The sequence below is a fragment of the Parasteatoda tepidariorum genome, chromosome 1 (assembly GCF_043381705.1).
Source record: "Parasteatoda tepidariorum isolate YZ-2023 chromosome 1, CAS_Ptep_4.0, whole genome shotgun sequence".
Lineage (NCBI taxonomy): Eukaryota > Metazoa > Arthropoda > Arachnida > Araneae > Theridiidae > Parasteatoda > Parasteatoda tepidariorum.
In genome coordinates this window covers 22,529,939-22,548,314 of record NC_092204.1, presented here as the reverse complement: position 1 = coordinate 22,548,314, position 18,376 = coordinate 22,529,939, and the positions used below count along the sequence as shown (strand labels likewise).

At 28.5% G+C, this 18,376-nt stretch overlaps 1 protein-coding gene across 1 annotated transcript in view; it reads left to right on the top strand.

The window, feature by feature from the left end:
* Nucleotides 1-3,676: 3,676 nt before the first annotated feature.
* Nucleotides 3,677-18,376, top strand: part of LOC107441835 (uncharacterized) — a 30,616-nt gene continuing 15,916 nt past the window's right edge. Inside the window, exon 1 of the mRNA XM_043047303.2 lies at nucleotides 3,677-4,063. Within this exon, the coding sequence (XP_042903237.1) occupies nucleotides 3,723-4,063 (341 nt within the window). The 5' untranslated portion in view covers nucleotides 3,677-3,722. The remainder of the gene's footprint in view (nucleotides 4,064-18,376) is intronic.

Sequence of the window (18,376 nt, the reverse complement as noted above, 5' to 3'; positions counted from 1 at the left end):
CATATGTTTGATAATGTGATATTTTTGTTTCTTACAATTTGAAGTTTTCTTTTGTATAGATTTACATAGTATTTTATAGTGGTGCTTTGATTAATTTTGGAGCCTTTTTTCAAAGCATTCAAAGTAGCATTTATGAGAAGCAGTATTTAATTCACAATTTAATGAAAAGTCAACGCAAAAGCTCATACAGAATTATGAAAACGTGACTTAGTGAAAAAGAAACACAAAATTAATCCTGTAAATAGCTACAAAGCGTAATATTTTAATAATGTAAAATTTTAGTGTATTTGAAATGCCACCATTCAATGTTGCGTTCAAAATTATATTTTAAAATCTTTAGTAAAGAGGATACTTAATAACGTACTGGCATTTTCAATTTCATTATTATAATTGCACATTTATCACATTACTTAAAACTATGCCGAGAACTACTTATGAATAAAATATATGAATGTTCAATTAGCTCACTCAAATCAATTGTATATGGTTTTTTAACGGCTTGGTGGCTTTATTGAATATAGAATTCACAACTGATTTCAGTTATTTTATATATCTGGAGGGAATATGATCTTGCCTACAGATTGTAGACTGAATAAAATTGCACAACACTGCAGGAAAAGGACAGAAAAATTTGGCGACAGAAGAATTTGGGAACATATTTCCAAAACATACCAGGATTTTGCAAAAAAAAAAATTTTTGAGTGTAATACCTTCTTACAACACTGATAAAATATAGTGCTGAATTTAATTATAAGTTGTAAGTGATAAAATGATAAGGTAGGATTTATATATGATGGTCTGAGAAAAACAAATTTTTCTCTTGTTAAAGATGAGATAGTTTAGTTAGGTATCCTGAACCTCGCTTTTCAAAAATAGAGAGTTAAAGTAATAAGTAAAAGGTATTAGTTTTACGATTTTTTTGGCCTTTTTACTAGGAAAAATTACAAATGATTTCTAGTTGACATTAGAAAGATTTAACATTGACGTTTACATAGAAGATTGAAATTGTTACTCCGACCTTTTCAAAGATGATTTCTGTGTAAATCGAATAAATATTTAAAATCTGTACATAATAATTAATTTAATAAAAACCCTATTAGAAACTCGCTCATCAAAACGCGTTAATATTTTATTTAATTTGATTAACGGAAGTAATTTTTTAAACGGAGCACTCTTTTCTTTCAAATAAACTTTTACACCAGTTTCTTAGATATCTGGGTTCCCTTTTCTTTATTAATAATATTTGAAGATAGGTAGAAATACTCTTTTTTTAAAAATTTAGATACATTATACTTATTTAAGGCTAACTTATACCCAAACCAATCTGGTATTATAGAATACGACCTCAGGAACCAATCTGAGAGAGTTTGATTTGAGCGCATTTGATTTGTTAGCTATAAAGATTATGGGTCCGAAATTGGATGCGCGTGAGGTAATAATGGTATACTGGGTTATTTAAAGAAGTTTTTAATTAATATGTTAGATATTTAATTATAAAACTTTAATGATTTTAGGAAGTTAACACGTATTTAAAAAATAAAGTGAAAAACATGATTTGCCCAATTCGCAGAGATTTATCCGAATAGGATTTGCACAATGGTAAAAAGTCTAAATTAACAAAGAAGATTTTAGTAAAGTTATTAATAATAGCATACAATTAACTCAATGATTTTTTATAGAGTTTATCACAATTTTATGAAATATTATTTAAATTCAAGATTACACAATTTTATTAAACAATATTATATTATTATCATAATGTTAAAATGCAACTATTCAAGCAAACTATACAATATCACTATTCAAAAGAGACAAATATATATATATACATATATATATATATATATATATAGGATGAGCGATGAGATTTCATGAAATACCAAAAACTGCAACAATACCCTTTCAAGTTCAGAACTAAACAAACCAGCAAGCAAAAATGTTTCTTCATAATAAACATTTTTCTTTTTTTACTGGTTTGGCGCATTCTTAATTACGTACTTTTTAGGCAGAATAAATTTTTTTTTTTTAAACTTATTCTTTATGTGTTACTAACGCTAACCTATATCTGTTTAGTTTCAGCCAAAATTGGAGTATTTAGATCATTTTAAACGCTTATACTTTAGAATAGACACCTTATCTCTGGTAGTGAGGTAAACTGTAGCCTTTTGGTTTTAAAATGTTCGGTGTTTTTATCAGTTGCAAAATAAATAAATGGAAACTTATTTGACCTACAATTTTGAGCGATTGCGATTTTCGTAGTCTATATATTTAGATGCTAATTAAGTATAAAGAAGAAAGTAACTAAGCATTAAATTAACTATAAAGCTATAGAAAAATTGCAATAAATTCAATAATTAAATTCAGAAATTTCTATGAATAAATTCACAGATAAGTTATTAATTCAAATTTGATAATTCAAAAATGAACTTGAATATTCAAAAAATTTTAATGCTAAACCAAAACAATTATTTTTTTTAACATAATTTCTTTATTTAAGTAATAGGTAATAGGAAAAAACTGAACAGTTTAAGCTACCGTTACTTTTAATTAATTAAAAGCATAAGCTCAAGACTAAGATTATTTTCACATAAACAATTTACGTATCTGAAGTGAGATCAGAATTACTTTGATTTTTATCCAATTATTTATTTATTTATTAATATTTTATCCTTGCCGAGCAGTTGTCAATAAGAAAAGTAAAGTGTATGTGGTTTGGTACTTTCAAAAAATAAAACTTCTTTCCTTAACTTAAAATAAAATTCATATAATAATTACAATCTAATTTGTCAGTAAGAGATGCAGTGTGCGCTCTTTTGAAACAGCGAACCTCCTATAATAATGACAGATGTATAATACAGATGTACATGTTTTTATTCCATAAACCACATGTTATTTTTATTTTCAACAGAGGGCCTATGCTGAACCACTTATAGCAACTAAAATGTAGTAATTTAAGTTAGAAAAAATTGCAGAGTAATTTTTTATAATATATAAACATTGAATTATATAATATTGAAATATTAAGAAAGGAATGTTGTGTCAATAAAAAAATTTTTGTGAGTTACCAAATTCTTATTTAAGTAAAGCATTGCTTTATTAAAATTGGTCAAGTGTGTTTTATCCTTAAATAAGCATTTAATATATTTTCACGTAGTTATGGCAACATCTGTGGCTATGGCAAATGTATGGTTATGGCATGTTAGTCTGAAAATAACCACTCGCCACATAATTATTCATTAAAAATAGTAGCGACTTATTAAGTATGCAACCAGTCATTATTCACCTTCGTATTTTCTGATAAAATATAAAAGCACATCAATGCAGAAAGTCTCTAAAAAGCAGAATTTTTATTAAAACGCGCAAAATCTATATTAAGAAATTAATCCTTCAGAACCCATAAATTTGATATGGAAAGATTCTTGTGAAAGGAGAGTTCCTTAGCATATCCCGTATTTCAAAGTTATAACATATACCTTCAGTGTATTTTAATCCCAAAATAATTTTTAATTAAGTTCTTAAAGGACAGTATATTTAACTAAATTTTGTCCCATATTCATATCATATTTATTAGAAATTAGCTTTTTATTGTTGTAAGACCATTCCAGTAAAAAAAAAATTTTAAATTTTAGTCTTATAAAATCTAAAATTAATATTAAAAAAAAATTTAAAAAANTTTTACCAGGCTATACTGTGTCGTACAATTACCTATCACAGTTCGAGCAATGGCGGAATATTTTAACGTTGACGAAAAACGCTTTCTTCTTGCATACAGCGCTAAAGATAATAACATTACATATACTACTTTTAATGGCATATTTAATCATATTTCTTATAATGTGATATTTAATAACGTCGGGACTATTGATATTGTCTTAAAACTGATCAAGGAACTTAAATTGGATCTCTGGTCTATGTTCAAGAAAAAACTTGTAGGAGATGGCGACTTTTCTCACTTTTGTCTTTTATATAGTCCCGAAGCATTCATCAGAATAACAGAAGCAGGAGCCTCTAACGGATCATCAAAAGTAAGGCACCCAGTATATTTGTGGTCCTACTTTGTAGAGTAAGTTTTTGTTCCAGTCACTTTTCTGCTTAAATTTTTTAACCGGTTTAGATTTTTTCCCTTTTTTTAAAATTATTCCTATCGTAATCGAAACGTAGTCTTATGACTTTATAATTTTTACAACTGCAAACATTTTAAAAAGTATTTCAGAAATTTCATGAAAGTAAATTTGAAAAGTTACGGCCTAAATTTAAAAGCTCCCCAAAAAAAAATTAGGGTGCAGATGAGTAATTTTTAGGATGCGCATGTAATTTATAGGATTTGTTGTTATACTTCCATTTCAAGCAAACTAATGAGGCAAATATTCTTACATTTAAAAATACAAGCTTTGCTCTGAAATTAATAATAATTGTTATAAGTTTTTGTTTTAATTGCTATAAGTTCGCATTAATCTTCGTTCATTATCATTGAACTTAGAAGCTTAGTTCATTATCATTGCCATCTCTGATTCCGTATATATTCTGAAACAAGGCGATAATTGACTGCAGACACTTAATTCTTTATAATTTTTTTAACCATTCCAATTTGAGCAAAACTTTTTTTGACATAGTTCCTTATTTTCAGTTTTTTTTTAATTTCATGCCTTAATTTCATTTATTCATTTTTTTTTCTACATACTCTCTTTACATACTTTATTTTACATATTTGTCATACGAAATTCATAATATTCGATGTTTTTTTGACTTAGTAGGCGTATTATAAAGATTATTTTTTCTTTCTCTTTATTTCACCCCTTCGTATAGTTCAAGGTTATAATTTTATCAAACAAAATTCAAAGTTTTTTTTTTTGCATTTATGTTTTACAAAGGTTCTTTTTTATGCTTTTTTTTCTTCTACCTGTTCGGTGTATTTTAAAACAACAGTTGTAAATAATGTAATTTATTCAATAAGTTTTACCGATTGCTTTTTCCTTTTTTTGCATTGATTACTATTTTTTAGCTGCTGAATTTTCTGTTTTGTTTTTAAATTTTTTCTTCATATATGTGGTGTGAAGATTCCTTCTTTAGCTTTTTTTATTAACTTGTTTTTTATTTTCGCCCATCTTTCTGTTTCAGTTTTACATATTTTCTATATACATATTGCATGCTTTCTATCTCTCTATTCATATTTTTACATTTACATATTTTCTTATTCGTATAAATGTATCTTATATTTTCATTCGTCTTTATCGTTTCGTTCAATTCAAAATCGAATAAAATTATTTTATCAAAAAAAATTTTGAATTTTCTGTCAATATTTGTCTTTGTTTATCTTTATTTTTTATTTTTCGTCCCACTATCTTGCATTACCTCTAAAGATGCGTCATAGTGGTTCTTTCTTACCCTTTGTAGTTCCTTCAACTATCTTTTTTAATTCAGAAAATATTTTTTATTTTTAACAAGTAAAATTATTTAATTTATTGCTTTTATTTGCTTATTTTTTATTTTCAACCCTTTTTTTTGTATCCTTTATTAGCAATCTCTATCGTTGTATATTCTTCTTTAGCTAAAGCAAGCACTTGACATTTAGTGCTTGGCGTCATTCTGGCGTTAGAGAGCTCTTGATTTTTCATCATTTTGCGAGATTCATTTATAAGCTTCTTTCGTCTATTTCTTTTAATTTAAAATAATAATTTTTATCAAAAAGAAAATTGACAGTTTTCAGATTTTCTAATTGATATTTTTTTTAATTTTCTACTCATTAGTTTTTTATTTTTTTATTATTCTTTTTCGTAGATTTGTTGTAGAAGTTCTGTTTTAGGCTTTCTTTTCCAGTTTGGGCTTATCCAGTGAATAATTTTTATAAATAAATTAATGGATCTTGCAAAATATTTTAACGTTATTAAAGATTTTTATCTAATCAATAATCTTATCTTATCTAATCTATAATCTTATCTTATATAATCTATAATCTTATCTTATCTAATCAATAATCTTATCTTATCTAATCAATTATCTTATCTAATCTATAATCTTATCTAATCTATAATCTTATCTAATCTATAATACTTTTCTTAAATTATGTATCAAAACAATGCGCTCTTGTAAATAATTTTTCAATTCAAGCCAGTGACAGGTTTTTTTTAACAGTTCTTTAGTTTTATTTCACTGAATATACAGACAGTTTAGCTTTATTTAATATTTTTTTAAAGGAGCAGTTTTATTTTACATTTTATATCAAAGATTTTTAAAATGTTGCGTAAAGTATGTGTTTTATGGTTCAAAAAATATTGTACACATATTTGACATTAGAAAGATAATTCAAAATTTAACTGAAATAAAAACACCACATAACGAATGCAAATTGCTACTCTTAAATATTTTAAGTGAAGATTTTCAATTCAAATGAATAAATTTATTGCATTTTTGACAAGAGTAAATAAAACAAAAATTAATTGTCTAATTGCCCTATTCTCTTGAAGCAATTGCTTTATTAAGACAAATTTCCTATGCAGAACAATGGCGACTTGATTAATCAACTTTGTGTCTTGCTTAAACAACTTTAAAATGGAGGAGGAAAAAACACAATCTCCGCCCTTTATTAGTGTTAGAGCAGCAAAATTTCTATTGTAATGCCGCAAGTATTAAGTCCTGTTTGTATTCCATAATCCCCATGTTATTTCTGTTTTGAATAGAAGGTCCATACTGCATTGCTTATAACAAGTATAATGTAGCTATTTAAGTTAGAAGATGTTACGAAATAATTATTTAAAACCCTTTTATTTCTTTTGGTGCATTTTGATCCAATTCTTTCACTTGACTGCACAATAAATGTACAGCAATTTGAATCCTATTTGAATGAAGGAAAAGTTACATGATTTCCTAAATTCTTATCTTTAGTTATAGGTGGTCGTAATTCAGGGTGATAGTGGATTGCGCTAATGGTTTACTAAAACGTGGTGGACAGCGCTGGTATATTTCAGCAATAAAACAAGTTTTTTTTGCTAATTTTACTTTACAGAGGTTACATTTTAAAGAATTTTGAACCAATTTTAATCTACATTGACAAAACGTCTGCTCATTATTTTTTTTAAAAAATAGGCACTGAAAATGTTAGACCTTATACCTTTCATCTACTAAGAGTTTATCACTACAGCTCTGCCCAGAAGCAGCGGTTGGCCAAGATCATGATTTCTTTTTTTTTAATCACAAAATTTGATTTAAATCGGATTTTTCTTATGGATGGTGTTTTCAGCACAAATGTAAACAATAACAATCTCGAGCTGTATGCCTGCTCTAGTTCTGGTAAGAAAGTTTGCAGCTGCTTCCTACACGTTATTCTGTGAGGCGATATTTTCAAAAGGATAATTTTGTTTTCAATAAATAGATTAAAGTTAGAAAATTTCTGGGCTCGAATCTGCCGTATTTCATAACACATTAATGTTATTATATAATTCTGGTGAGTTTGTAGGGAAAATTTGCTTTAGCTATTTAGAGATATATTGTTGAAAAAGGTGACATGATTGCTAGATTTTGAATAACTCGCTTTTTTGGCAGTCTTGATTTGGCCTCTTTCCATTTGTTTATTACTGTTTGTTCGTGTTGCAAGCTGTGCACCATCTTATGTTAGTGTAAGCATATTGTTCGAGGAACAAGATTAATTTATACATTAAAATTCAGGTTTAGATTTGAAAGTTGGCATATATTATTGACACGTTGTGAGCCAAATGGCTTTGAAATAAACCGAGAACAGTAACCCGGAAGTATAAGCGGTATACAGCTTTCAGCTCTCCCTAGTGTAGAAAACACCATCCATTTAAATTAATTTTTTTTTTTAAAGTTCACCATCTACAGCATCTGGTAAAGAATTTTAATAAGACTTATATTGTTTAAAAGAAATGTAATTAAAATAGTTATTCGTTCATATTAATATGGATAAAATTACTGAAATATTATTGTTTACTAATCACTGGGTTAAAAAAATAATAGTTATATTTTTCAAGCTCAACTTGCTGCATTAGTTATCAATCTTCAGACTTTCCACTAGACAGACAATCTTCAGACTATCAGATTTCATTAGTTATCAATCAGATAGCTAATGAAGAAAAAGTTAGTCTAGATACAAAAACATAACTGGGAAAAAAATTAAGTCACTCTGGATTGAGCAAGTCTTAATACACATTACCTTCATATTTCATAAGATATAAAAGCACTGCATTTTAATAAGCAAAAAAACTAAATGGGCATAATTTATATGTGTTTTTAGCCAAAAATTATTTTTTTAACTATATTAATGGAGAATTACAATTAAAAAGTCTCATATCACTCTTATTCACATTTACTCTATTTTAAAACATAATAAGTTACATCCGTATCCCCTTCGATATTTCTGAGTAAAATATCCTTATTATCAATAATATCAGATTTAAAGAAATTGCCCACTGACGAATGTATTTGTTAATTTTATGGAAGAAAAATATTTTGTGCTTAAAATACGTTTTTTTCAATCATTACATAATTTCTAAATTTTTTTTAAAATTATTTATTTATTTGATTTGAAAAAATCACACCTTTAAGATATTTTTCTACAATATAATTAATTATATTGTACAAAAATATTTTAAAACTAAATTAATAATCTATCTTAGTAAGTACATATATTAGTATTAAATGTAATGAGAATTATGTTTGGTTAAGTTTTTGCTTCTCAGCTGATTTAAACTTGTAATTTAATTAAAAAAAGAATCAAATGATTTAAATCACGGTTATATTCAAAATGCATTTTTTTCTATCTCTAGAAATTTTAGGTGAATTAGAGGCTCTTCTGCCGAAACAAGTGGTACCATAGCTTAACGTTTCCTTTCCATTTTGACTATTCTTACTTCAGTTTTGAATTCAGGTCTCCTTAAAACAGAACCAACAATAATTTCGTGTTGACGATCAATTTCAGAGTGTATTGAACCAGAGTAACTTTTCTTACACGCGTTTAAAAAATTGAATTGGAATCTTTTAAATTAAAATTTTCCTTTTTTTTACTTTTTAAGGTTTTTAAATGATGTAGACTACGCTGCGTGGAAGAAAAATTGGAAAATTATTTCTAGAGATCCTCTCCAATTCCGTGCAATTCAGCTTCTAAATCTTTATGCGCGGTTCACTTGCATCAACGATAAATCTGCAGAGCTCGAAATGGCAGTGCGAGTACTCTGGAGCTCCATCCCAGATCCATTTTTGACCTTGAATGATATTTTTAGAAATTTTGAGGGGATCGATCTTATACGTTATCAGAAGATGAACAGCACATGGCAATGGTACTGCAATCTAGTGAATTATGAAGAAACTTCTGTAAGGCGTCCAAGATCTCTGAAGCACCTTTCAAGATGCTTCATCAGAAACCGATTAAGAGTCAACTTTAAGTTGCCCGAAGGAGTGGAGGAACAACATGNGCATTCCCAAACATGTCCAGAAGTATTTACTTCTGAGAGATTTCTACAAGATAGAATGAATACTTTATGTAGGAATCATTTTTTTTTTCAAAGTATTTCATGAAAGAAAGACTTGATTATTTTAATTATGATTTCGAATTGTTAATGCTTCCTTTTAACTTCTTTACGATATTATTTTCAATGTTGCAAGCTTCACTGTTGATATATTTCTTCGGCATATCAATAAACGATGTAATTTGTGTGCAATTATTTTTTGTTTGTTTATTTCAATTGGATTGTTTATTCTTAATTGCTTCTTTTGTTTTTAGTTTGTTTGAAATATCTATTTACATTTATATGGAAAATACAGTACACGGATAAATTGAAAATTGTGAGGGCAATATAAGGATATACTTGCGACAGTTTTCTTTTCTTTAGATTTATATAGTATTTTATTATGGTGCCTTGAATATTTTAGGAGATCTTTTTCAAGAGCATTTTAAGTAGCATTTATGAAAAACAATATTTTTCATTTAATGAAAAGTTTTCGCTAAGGCAGATGCAGAATTATGAAAACGTGACTTTGTGAAAAGAAAACAATAGCATAATTCTGCAAATAACTACAAAAAATAATATTTTTAGTAATGTAAAATTTTGGTATGTTTAATATGCCTCCATTCAATATACTATTCAAAATTATATTTTAAAAACTTTAGTAAAGAGGATACTTAATGACGTACTGGCACTTTAAATTTCATTATTATAATTGCACATTTATCACTTTACATGAAACTATGCCGAGAACTATTTATGAATAAAACATATGAATGTTCTATTAGCTCACTCAAATCAATTATATATGGTTTTTTAACAGATTGATGGCTTTATTGAATATAGATTTCCCAACTGATTTCAATTATTTATATATCTCGAGGGAAGATGATTTTGCCTACAGATTGTAGACTGAATAAAATTGCACAACACTACAGGAAAATTTGGGAACAAATTTCCGAAACATAACAGGATTTTACGGAAAAGAAATTAGGTGTAATACCTTTTTACAACTCTAATAAAATATAGTGTTGATTTTAATTATAAGTTGTAAGTATTTTAAATGTAAGTTGCAAGTGATAAAATGATAAGGGAGGATTTATATATGATGGTCGAAAAAAACTAAATTTTTTCTTGTTAAAAATATGATAGCTTAGTTAGGTATTCTAATCCTCGCTTTTTAAACATAGAGAGTTAAAGTAATAAGTAAAAGGTATTAGTTTCATACTTTTTTACCTGTAAACTAGGAAAATTTACGAATGATTTCTAGTTGGCATTAGAAAGATTAAGCATTGCTGTATACATAGAAAATTGAAATCGTTACTCCAGCCTTTTTCCAGATGATTTCTGTGAAAACCAAATAGATATTCAAAATTTAATAATTAATTTAATAAAATATCTATTAGAAACTCGTTCATCAAAGCGCGGTAATATTTTAATTAATTTGATTAACGGAAGTATATTATAAAACGGAACACTCTTTTCTTTCAAATAAACTTTTACATCAGTTTCGGAGATGTCTGGGTTTCCTTTTCTCTATAAATAATAACTGAAGATAGGTAGAAATACTCTTTATCTTAAGACTTGGATACATTGTACGTATTAAAAGCTAACTTATATCCAAACCAATCTGGTATTATAGAATACGACCTCAGGAACCAATCTGAGAGAATTCTATACATATGTTACTGTGATTGACCGAAATTGGAGGTTGCTTGCTTCCTCCAGTGATATTGACAATCACATAATCACTTTGGTAAATGTTCGAAATGTATACTAGGTCTAGTTAAGTACCACTGCCCGGTATGCCCTTCATCAATGTTTATTAAAGGTTCAGTGTCACTGAGCAGTATGCATTTATCCAGTACTCCGGACTCAGATGTATCTCCTAATCTAACCACGGCAGATTTTAAATTATCGAATAAATATAATAATATCAATGAATAAATTAATATCAAATCGGGTATAACAAATATTTCAAGCATTCACCAATGCGACTCAGTGATTGTTGACATTCAATGGTGGAAATCGACATTCTCTTAATTTTGGCCATTCACAGTAGCATATATCTTCCTGTATGGCAGACACGTGAACGATTGAATAGAAGGTTAAATTGGATCAAATTAAAGGAAGGTAGAAAACATCAACGCTTTCAGTATATTTATTTTTTTGAAATGCAGATCAATAAAAAATGAAAATGGTCCCAAGCCATCTTTCTAGTGTTAAATCTTATTCGTATATTATCGTATTCGTATAATTCATATGTATCAGAAAATAATATTACTTGGAAACATTATTTTAGTAATATTAAGAGGCTTTCTTAGCTCCTTTTAGAACATACAAATTTTGAATATTTTTTATTGTATTGACAATGACTTTCAAATTTGTCGTAATAGCGAGCTTTTCAAAATATATACAGAAAATATATCACGCAAACAAAGAGACAATAAAATGTAAAGAAAAAACAGAACAAAACGAAATCGATAAAACCGTGTAGCGAATTCTAATTAAATTACATATACGACAATCTTTCAATAATGATTTAAAATATTTACTTAATACGATCCCCAGATTACCAGAACTGAAATTAGAAGAGCAAATGGAGTTGAATGCGTAGAGAAATTTTGTTTTATCGGGCATTCTCACTACAGTACTGAAGAGCGTTTGATTTGTTAGTTATCAAGGATTGGTCCAAAAATAAATGCGCGCTAGGTAATAATATTAAATTGGGTTATTTAAAGAAGTTTTTAATTAATGAGTTAGATATTTAATTATAAAACTCTAATGATTTTCGGAAATTAACCGACCGTTGCGCCACCTGCCACTCACGTCTGCACACTGCTGATCCAGATTACAGTGGTGCATGGTTCGATCAGGCTGGAATGATACCGACAGGGAACGTATAGTCTTTAGCGACGAATCCCGTTTCCAACTGTGTCCTGACAATCATCGAAGATGTGTTTGGAGACGCACAGGGTAGAGGGGGGATCCTGCCTTCACTATTGCTCGCCACAACGGCCCTCAACAAGGCATTATGGTCTAGGGTGCCATTTCCTTTGACACCCGGCACCCTTTGGTCGTCATTAGAGGTACACTTACTGCACAGCGGTACGACGACGACATCCTAAGACCTGCTTAGCTACCGTTCCTTTTGCAGCTCCCTAGGCTGGTTTTTCAGCAGGAAAACGCTAGACCACATACGGCACGTGTTGCTATGAACTGTCTGCAAGCTTGTCAAACTCTTCCTTGGCCTGCCAGATCACCAGATCTCTCTCCCATCGAGCATGTCTGGGATATGATGGGAAGGCGATTGCATCTGGCACGGAATGTTGATGACCTCGTTCGACAATTGGATCGAATTTAGCAGGAAATACCGCAAGAGACCATCCGGGAGCTTTATCTGTCTATGCCACGCCTTGTGGCAGCTTGTATCCAGGCTAGACGCGGGTCAACACCTTGTTGAACTTGTTGCTGTAACTCTGCAATAAATTATTCAATTGTTCTGAAATTTTAATCATTTACTATTCTGTTCATTGTCTTCCTATCCACGAATTTTCGTTTAAATCGGACAACTCCTTCTTGGTGCGTTGATTCATTTGTTATGGAGTGTATTTTTCCTCTCAAAATATTTTTAAATAAAATTCTTTATGGTCAGTATATTTAAATACATTTTGTGCCATATTCGTTTTATTTTTATTGATAAATTAACTTTTTATAGTTGTAAGAATATTCTTATAAAAATTTTTTTACAAAAATGTAGCCTAATTTAATGTAACATTAATATAAAAAAATTTGAATAAAATGACTTTTAAACGAAAATTTTGAACTTCTACGCTTAAATATTTTTTTTTTCAAATACGGTTGATTAGTTTACATATCTACGTAGCTTTTCTTCTTCTTCTTGCTTGAGCTTGTCAGATATGTGGCACCTCTGCATATTTTGCATTTTGTACCATGCTACGTAGCTTTTAGTTTCGTTATGATTAATCATTATTATAATAATCTTACAGTTTTACACATTAAACTATAACAGATTTGGGTTTTAGGAAGAAAATAAACAGTCTCTTTATTTTCGTTTTCAATTTACTTATTTTATTTTTTATTTATATTCTTTTTTTGAAAAATTAAAGCTCTTTAGGGAAAAAAAGGAAAAAGCACAAACCACGTGTGTTGTAAGTTAAACGTATTGGAGGAGGAGAGCCCTAGTCTTTAGAAAAGGTGTCGGTAAACATGCGTACTTAAGGAAATGACGTACGTATGACGTTCAATGCTTTTGGCCAGTTCAAAATATACAATGCGCATGCATACTATACAACGTTTCACCTTAAGTTGGCACTGCAGGGAGGGGCAGGAAATGTACTACTCCGCCTTTGAAAAGTAGTTCTTCGCTATTTTGGAAATAATTGCAGTTTAAATGCGCGTACAAATATAAATAAATGTTGTATAGTAAGAAATGTTGAAACATGCAATAGAAGTTTTTCATGCTTAAATGTATTTAACTTATAAATATCTTCTCAGTAAAGCGAATATACAAAGAAGAAGGTGTTTTAGTTTGGCGCTGGATTGGCCAAGGAATTGGCGCGTTGGCTATGTTTTTACACTGGTCAGCCAGCAGTTCTTATTTCGCTTTCTTTTTGTATTTGGTTATTTAATTTTCTAGAGATTAACATCATATGTACAATATTTAATGAATTTTTTTCCCCTTCAGAATGAATGAAAAAAACAAAACAAAAAACACCCAAATAGACAGGTGAATATTATTAAACTGATGACAGTTGAGCATATTTGCTGTGTAGCTAATTCAACGTGTGATTTTTTTTATTATTTTTTTACGACAAAAGTAAAAATTGTTTTCGCTTCATTCAATCTCTGTAAAGATTCAAATTTTGAGTCTTTTGCGCTATGTGTAGCTCTGAAGTACAATATGCTTTTTTAATTTTTTAATGTGATGGCTGAAATTTAAGATTTTTAGTTTGTTTAATTAAAGGGACTTTTAAATATTATCTGAAATACAAATTCCATTATATAAGTGTGCATATCCGTTAATTATAAACTAATAAAACGTATAGGAATTGAAATAATTTCAAAAGAGACACAAAATTTGAATCATACATTTTTTTAAACATCGAAAGGTTAATTTAAACCAAACAATATTTTAATTATTATTTTTGAAATACAAAGTAAAAAAAGCTAAGAAATTCTTTATCTTATGAAGAAAATGCTAAGATATTTCAGTAGCTGACAAAATATTTCGAGACTAACTAATTCTACTATACTTAAATAACTAAATATACGGATTTTTCTCTTGAGCCTCCTTTCACCCGCTGATCCTGAAAAATAAAGGAAGGTTCTGATATTTTAAAATATGTATTTTCTTTAGAAGAAATGCGCCTAACAACCCAAGTAGAATATTTCCTGATGAGAAAATGTGGATTGAATTCAATTCAGGGAGACCCCACAAAGAGTTTGCTGAAGGAACTGTCAACTGTTAAAATATTAAATGAGTAACATGATAACCACCATGATAGGTGGTTGTCATGTTATTCAAGGAGTTCCTGTTAAGTCTAAGAGGGTGGGATATGGCCAGGGCAAAAGAGAATGATTCTAGGAAAAAATGGTACGAAAAAAAAGGTCCCGGAAAAAAGGTACCTGGAAAAAAAGGTCCTGGAAAAAAAGTACGAAAAAAAAAAGGTCCTGGTAAAAAAGATACCTGTGTAGGGAAAATTCTGTAGGGGAAAATATTTGAAATGAGAAGATTAGATTGAAGCGNATACATCAAACCTATTCAAATAGTTTTTTTTTTTTTTTTTTTTTTTCGAACTTCTTCACAAAATATAATTTAAAGTAGAAAATAACACATTTTTCACTTAAAATAATTACAAAGAAAAGGCAAAACATTATTGAAAAATTTAAATAGTATCTTACCGCTTTAAAAAATAATCAAAGAAGAATAAATAAATGAAATAAAATTTAAAAAAAAAAAGCGTAATACAACCAACCCATAAGTCCCCCCCCCCTTTACCCTTCTCCTTACCTCAATGATCTAATCTGAATTATTACAGATAAAAAGAATATTCATTGAACCAGCGAGAAACAGTCATGCTGCCCAGAAAGCGAGAGGGGAAATATCCCTACAGATTTTCCCTATGGAGGTATCTTTTTTACCGGTACCTTTTTTTCCAGGTACCCTTTTTTCTGTTCCTTTTTTTCCAGGGATCTTTTTTACCGGGACCTTTTTTTCCGTGACCTAAAGAGAATAGCCTCTTTAGCCCTGGATATGGCAGCTGGAAACATGGGGGGGGGGTGCACAAGTTGTACGCGCCCCCCATGTGGATAATACTAAAAATCCAAATTTATATCATTTTCAAGAATTATTTTTTTTTTCGGTATGTTCTTTTGTCTCTTAGAAGCAAATATATTTCAGAAAAAAAAATTTATATATAAAAAAAAACTTTTCAGAAATTTTTATTTTTTATTTATAAAAAAAAAAGAACAGTAAATATTAAAAAAACATAGGTATGATATTTTTCATGATCAATGATTTCCTGTTTATGCTGACTTTTTCTTCTCCCACAAAACACCAACCAAGGATAAATTAATGTATATTAATTTACAAAAGATAAGCATATACAAATAAATATTTAGAACAACGCATTTGCGCGCATCTATGCATTTCTTTTTTTTACTTAGATTTCAGCAAAAAAGAATATTTCTAAATATATTTTTTTTGTTTAAAATTAGTTTCGTTTCATTAAAAAATCATAATAATAAAAAAAAGAACAGTAAATATTATAAGACATAAGTATGATCTTTTTCATGATCAATAAATTCCTGCCAAGGCTGATTTTTCCTTCCCCAACAAAACACCAATGGGGGATAAATTAATATACATTAATCTACAAAAAATAAGAATATAAAAATAAATGTTTAAAACAAAGTATTTATGCTCATCTAGGAATTTTTTTTAAACTTAGATTTCAGTGAAAAAGAATCTTTTTAAATACCTATTTTTTTCTGTTGTTTAAAATTAGTTTCGTTCAGTTAAAAAATCACAATTAGAAAATCTGCTTTTTAAATACTAATTAAGAAATGAGAACTAGCATCTTTAAATAATAATTATTAGAAATGCTCTAAAAAATCGTGTTCTTTTCATTATTCTGTTCAAAATTTTAGTATGATTCTTGGTTTTTTAAAAAAAAAGTCGGTGTTTTGCTTTCTTAAACGCCAATACTGGCCACTTCCTCTCCCTTTTTTGCTACCTTATTCCCCAACTGACTTAAAGAGTAACCCATTTTCCATGACAACAGCTGTAATCCGGTTTACCTGCCTTTCTCTCCGGTTTACCTGCCTTTGGACTATTGTTTAATAACTTAGGCTGAATAGACAGAACGCAGTCTAAATTCGGTAGTTTAAACCGCAGTTCTGCGGTTTACGTAAACCCGGTCTAAACGAAAAACTTGTCTTCGTTGCTCGAACATGGTTTTTCCGAGGTTTAACGAGACTGGAGCAAGACCAAGCTTATCGGATGTATTTGCATCAAAATTTTGCCTGGTTTATAAATTCACCCAATCAGGTGGAAGGAATCGTATCTGTCACTATTTGGAAATGTCTTAGGATGTTTTGTTTACATTTTGTAGATACGATCATAATGAAAATAAAGTTAGTTATGTTAGAATTATTGCATAGTTAATCAAAAAAGAAATGTTTTTTATGAAAGAGAATTCGGTTTTGTTAAATGTTGTTGCGTGTTTGTAAGAAAAGTTCTCATGTAGAACATTATATTTTAAATATTGAACAATGAGCATTGGTCTATATTCTATTGCAAATATAACAATACTTATCTGACTTATTTTGGAAAGAAAATTTTATGAAATAATGGATTTTTAAATAAAAACTTCAGATGGCAAATAAAAATCTGAATAAAAAAGTGCTTTATAAATAAAATTGATGAATAATAACATGTATGCTTGTTTTTATTACTTTATTTCTCTATATGTGTCATACAAAAATACATTTAATAAAATAATCTGATTTTTTTTCATTCTGTATAAATGAAAATGAGTGAAAAATAATTTTTCTATCATGCATAGAACATTTTATTATTATGATTGATTTTGCTATGATTTTTGTTAGAACTTAACAGTTACCAATTAAGTGAAGCTAAGTAATATAGATATAATCAACATTGGTATTCTAGACATAAAATTAACTTGTTTATAAAATTGGTTTTAAAATATAATTTCTTAAAGAAAATTTACCAATAATTAAGTTTTTCCAATAAATATACAAAGTGAAATTTTTATAGAACTCACACACAGCACGGGACACACTATCTTAGAACCTCATTTTAGTATATTTGTTGATCACATATCTTTATAAATAATTTTCGTATATGTGTTTCCTTTCAATGCACAACATTAAGGAATCTGCATAATTTCTATATAACAATATAACAAGAATGAATATATTTAATTATATATATATATATATATGTAATTAAAAAATTTCAAAAATTTTGTTTAAAGATATTGTTTTTTGTTGAGTTTTTACGTCTAGTATCGTATAAATAAATTTTTAGTTTTTGACATGCAAATTTAGCCAGACTGTCAGCTATTTAATTTTCAAACTCGGACCGAAAGTAGGCCTCTATGAACCGAACCACTCTATCAAAGTATATTTTTATGGATAGATTAGGGAGGTCGCAGTGACCCCTTACGTCTAACCCGGCTGTAGTCAATTTTTAAATTTTTTTTTCTTTAGTTTATTTTACATTATATTACATATTTAATATGTTTTTCGATGTATTAAAGGATCCTATGTATAGAAAAAAAATTTTTGTTCGGAAAATTTCAAATAATGCTAAAAAACTGGAAAAAAACGGAAAATTAGTTTGTTTAAATTATATTATTTTTTTTAACTCG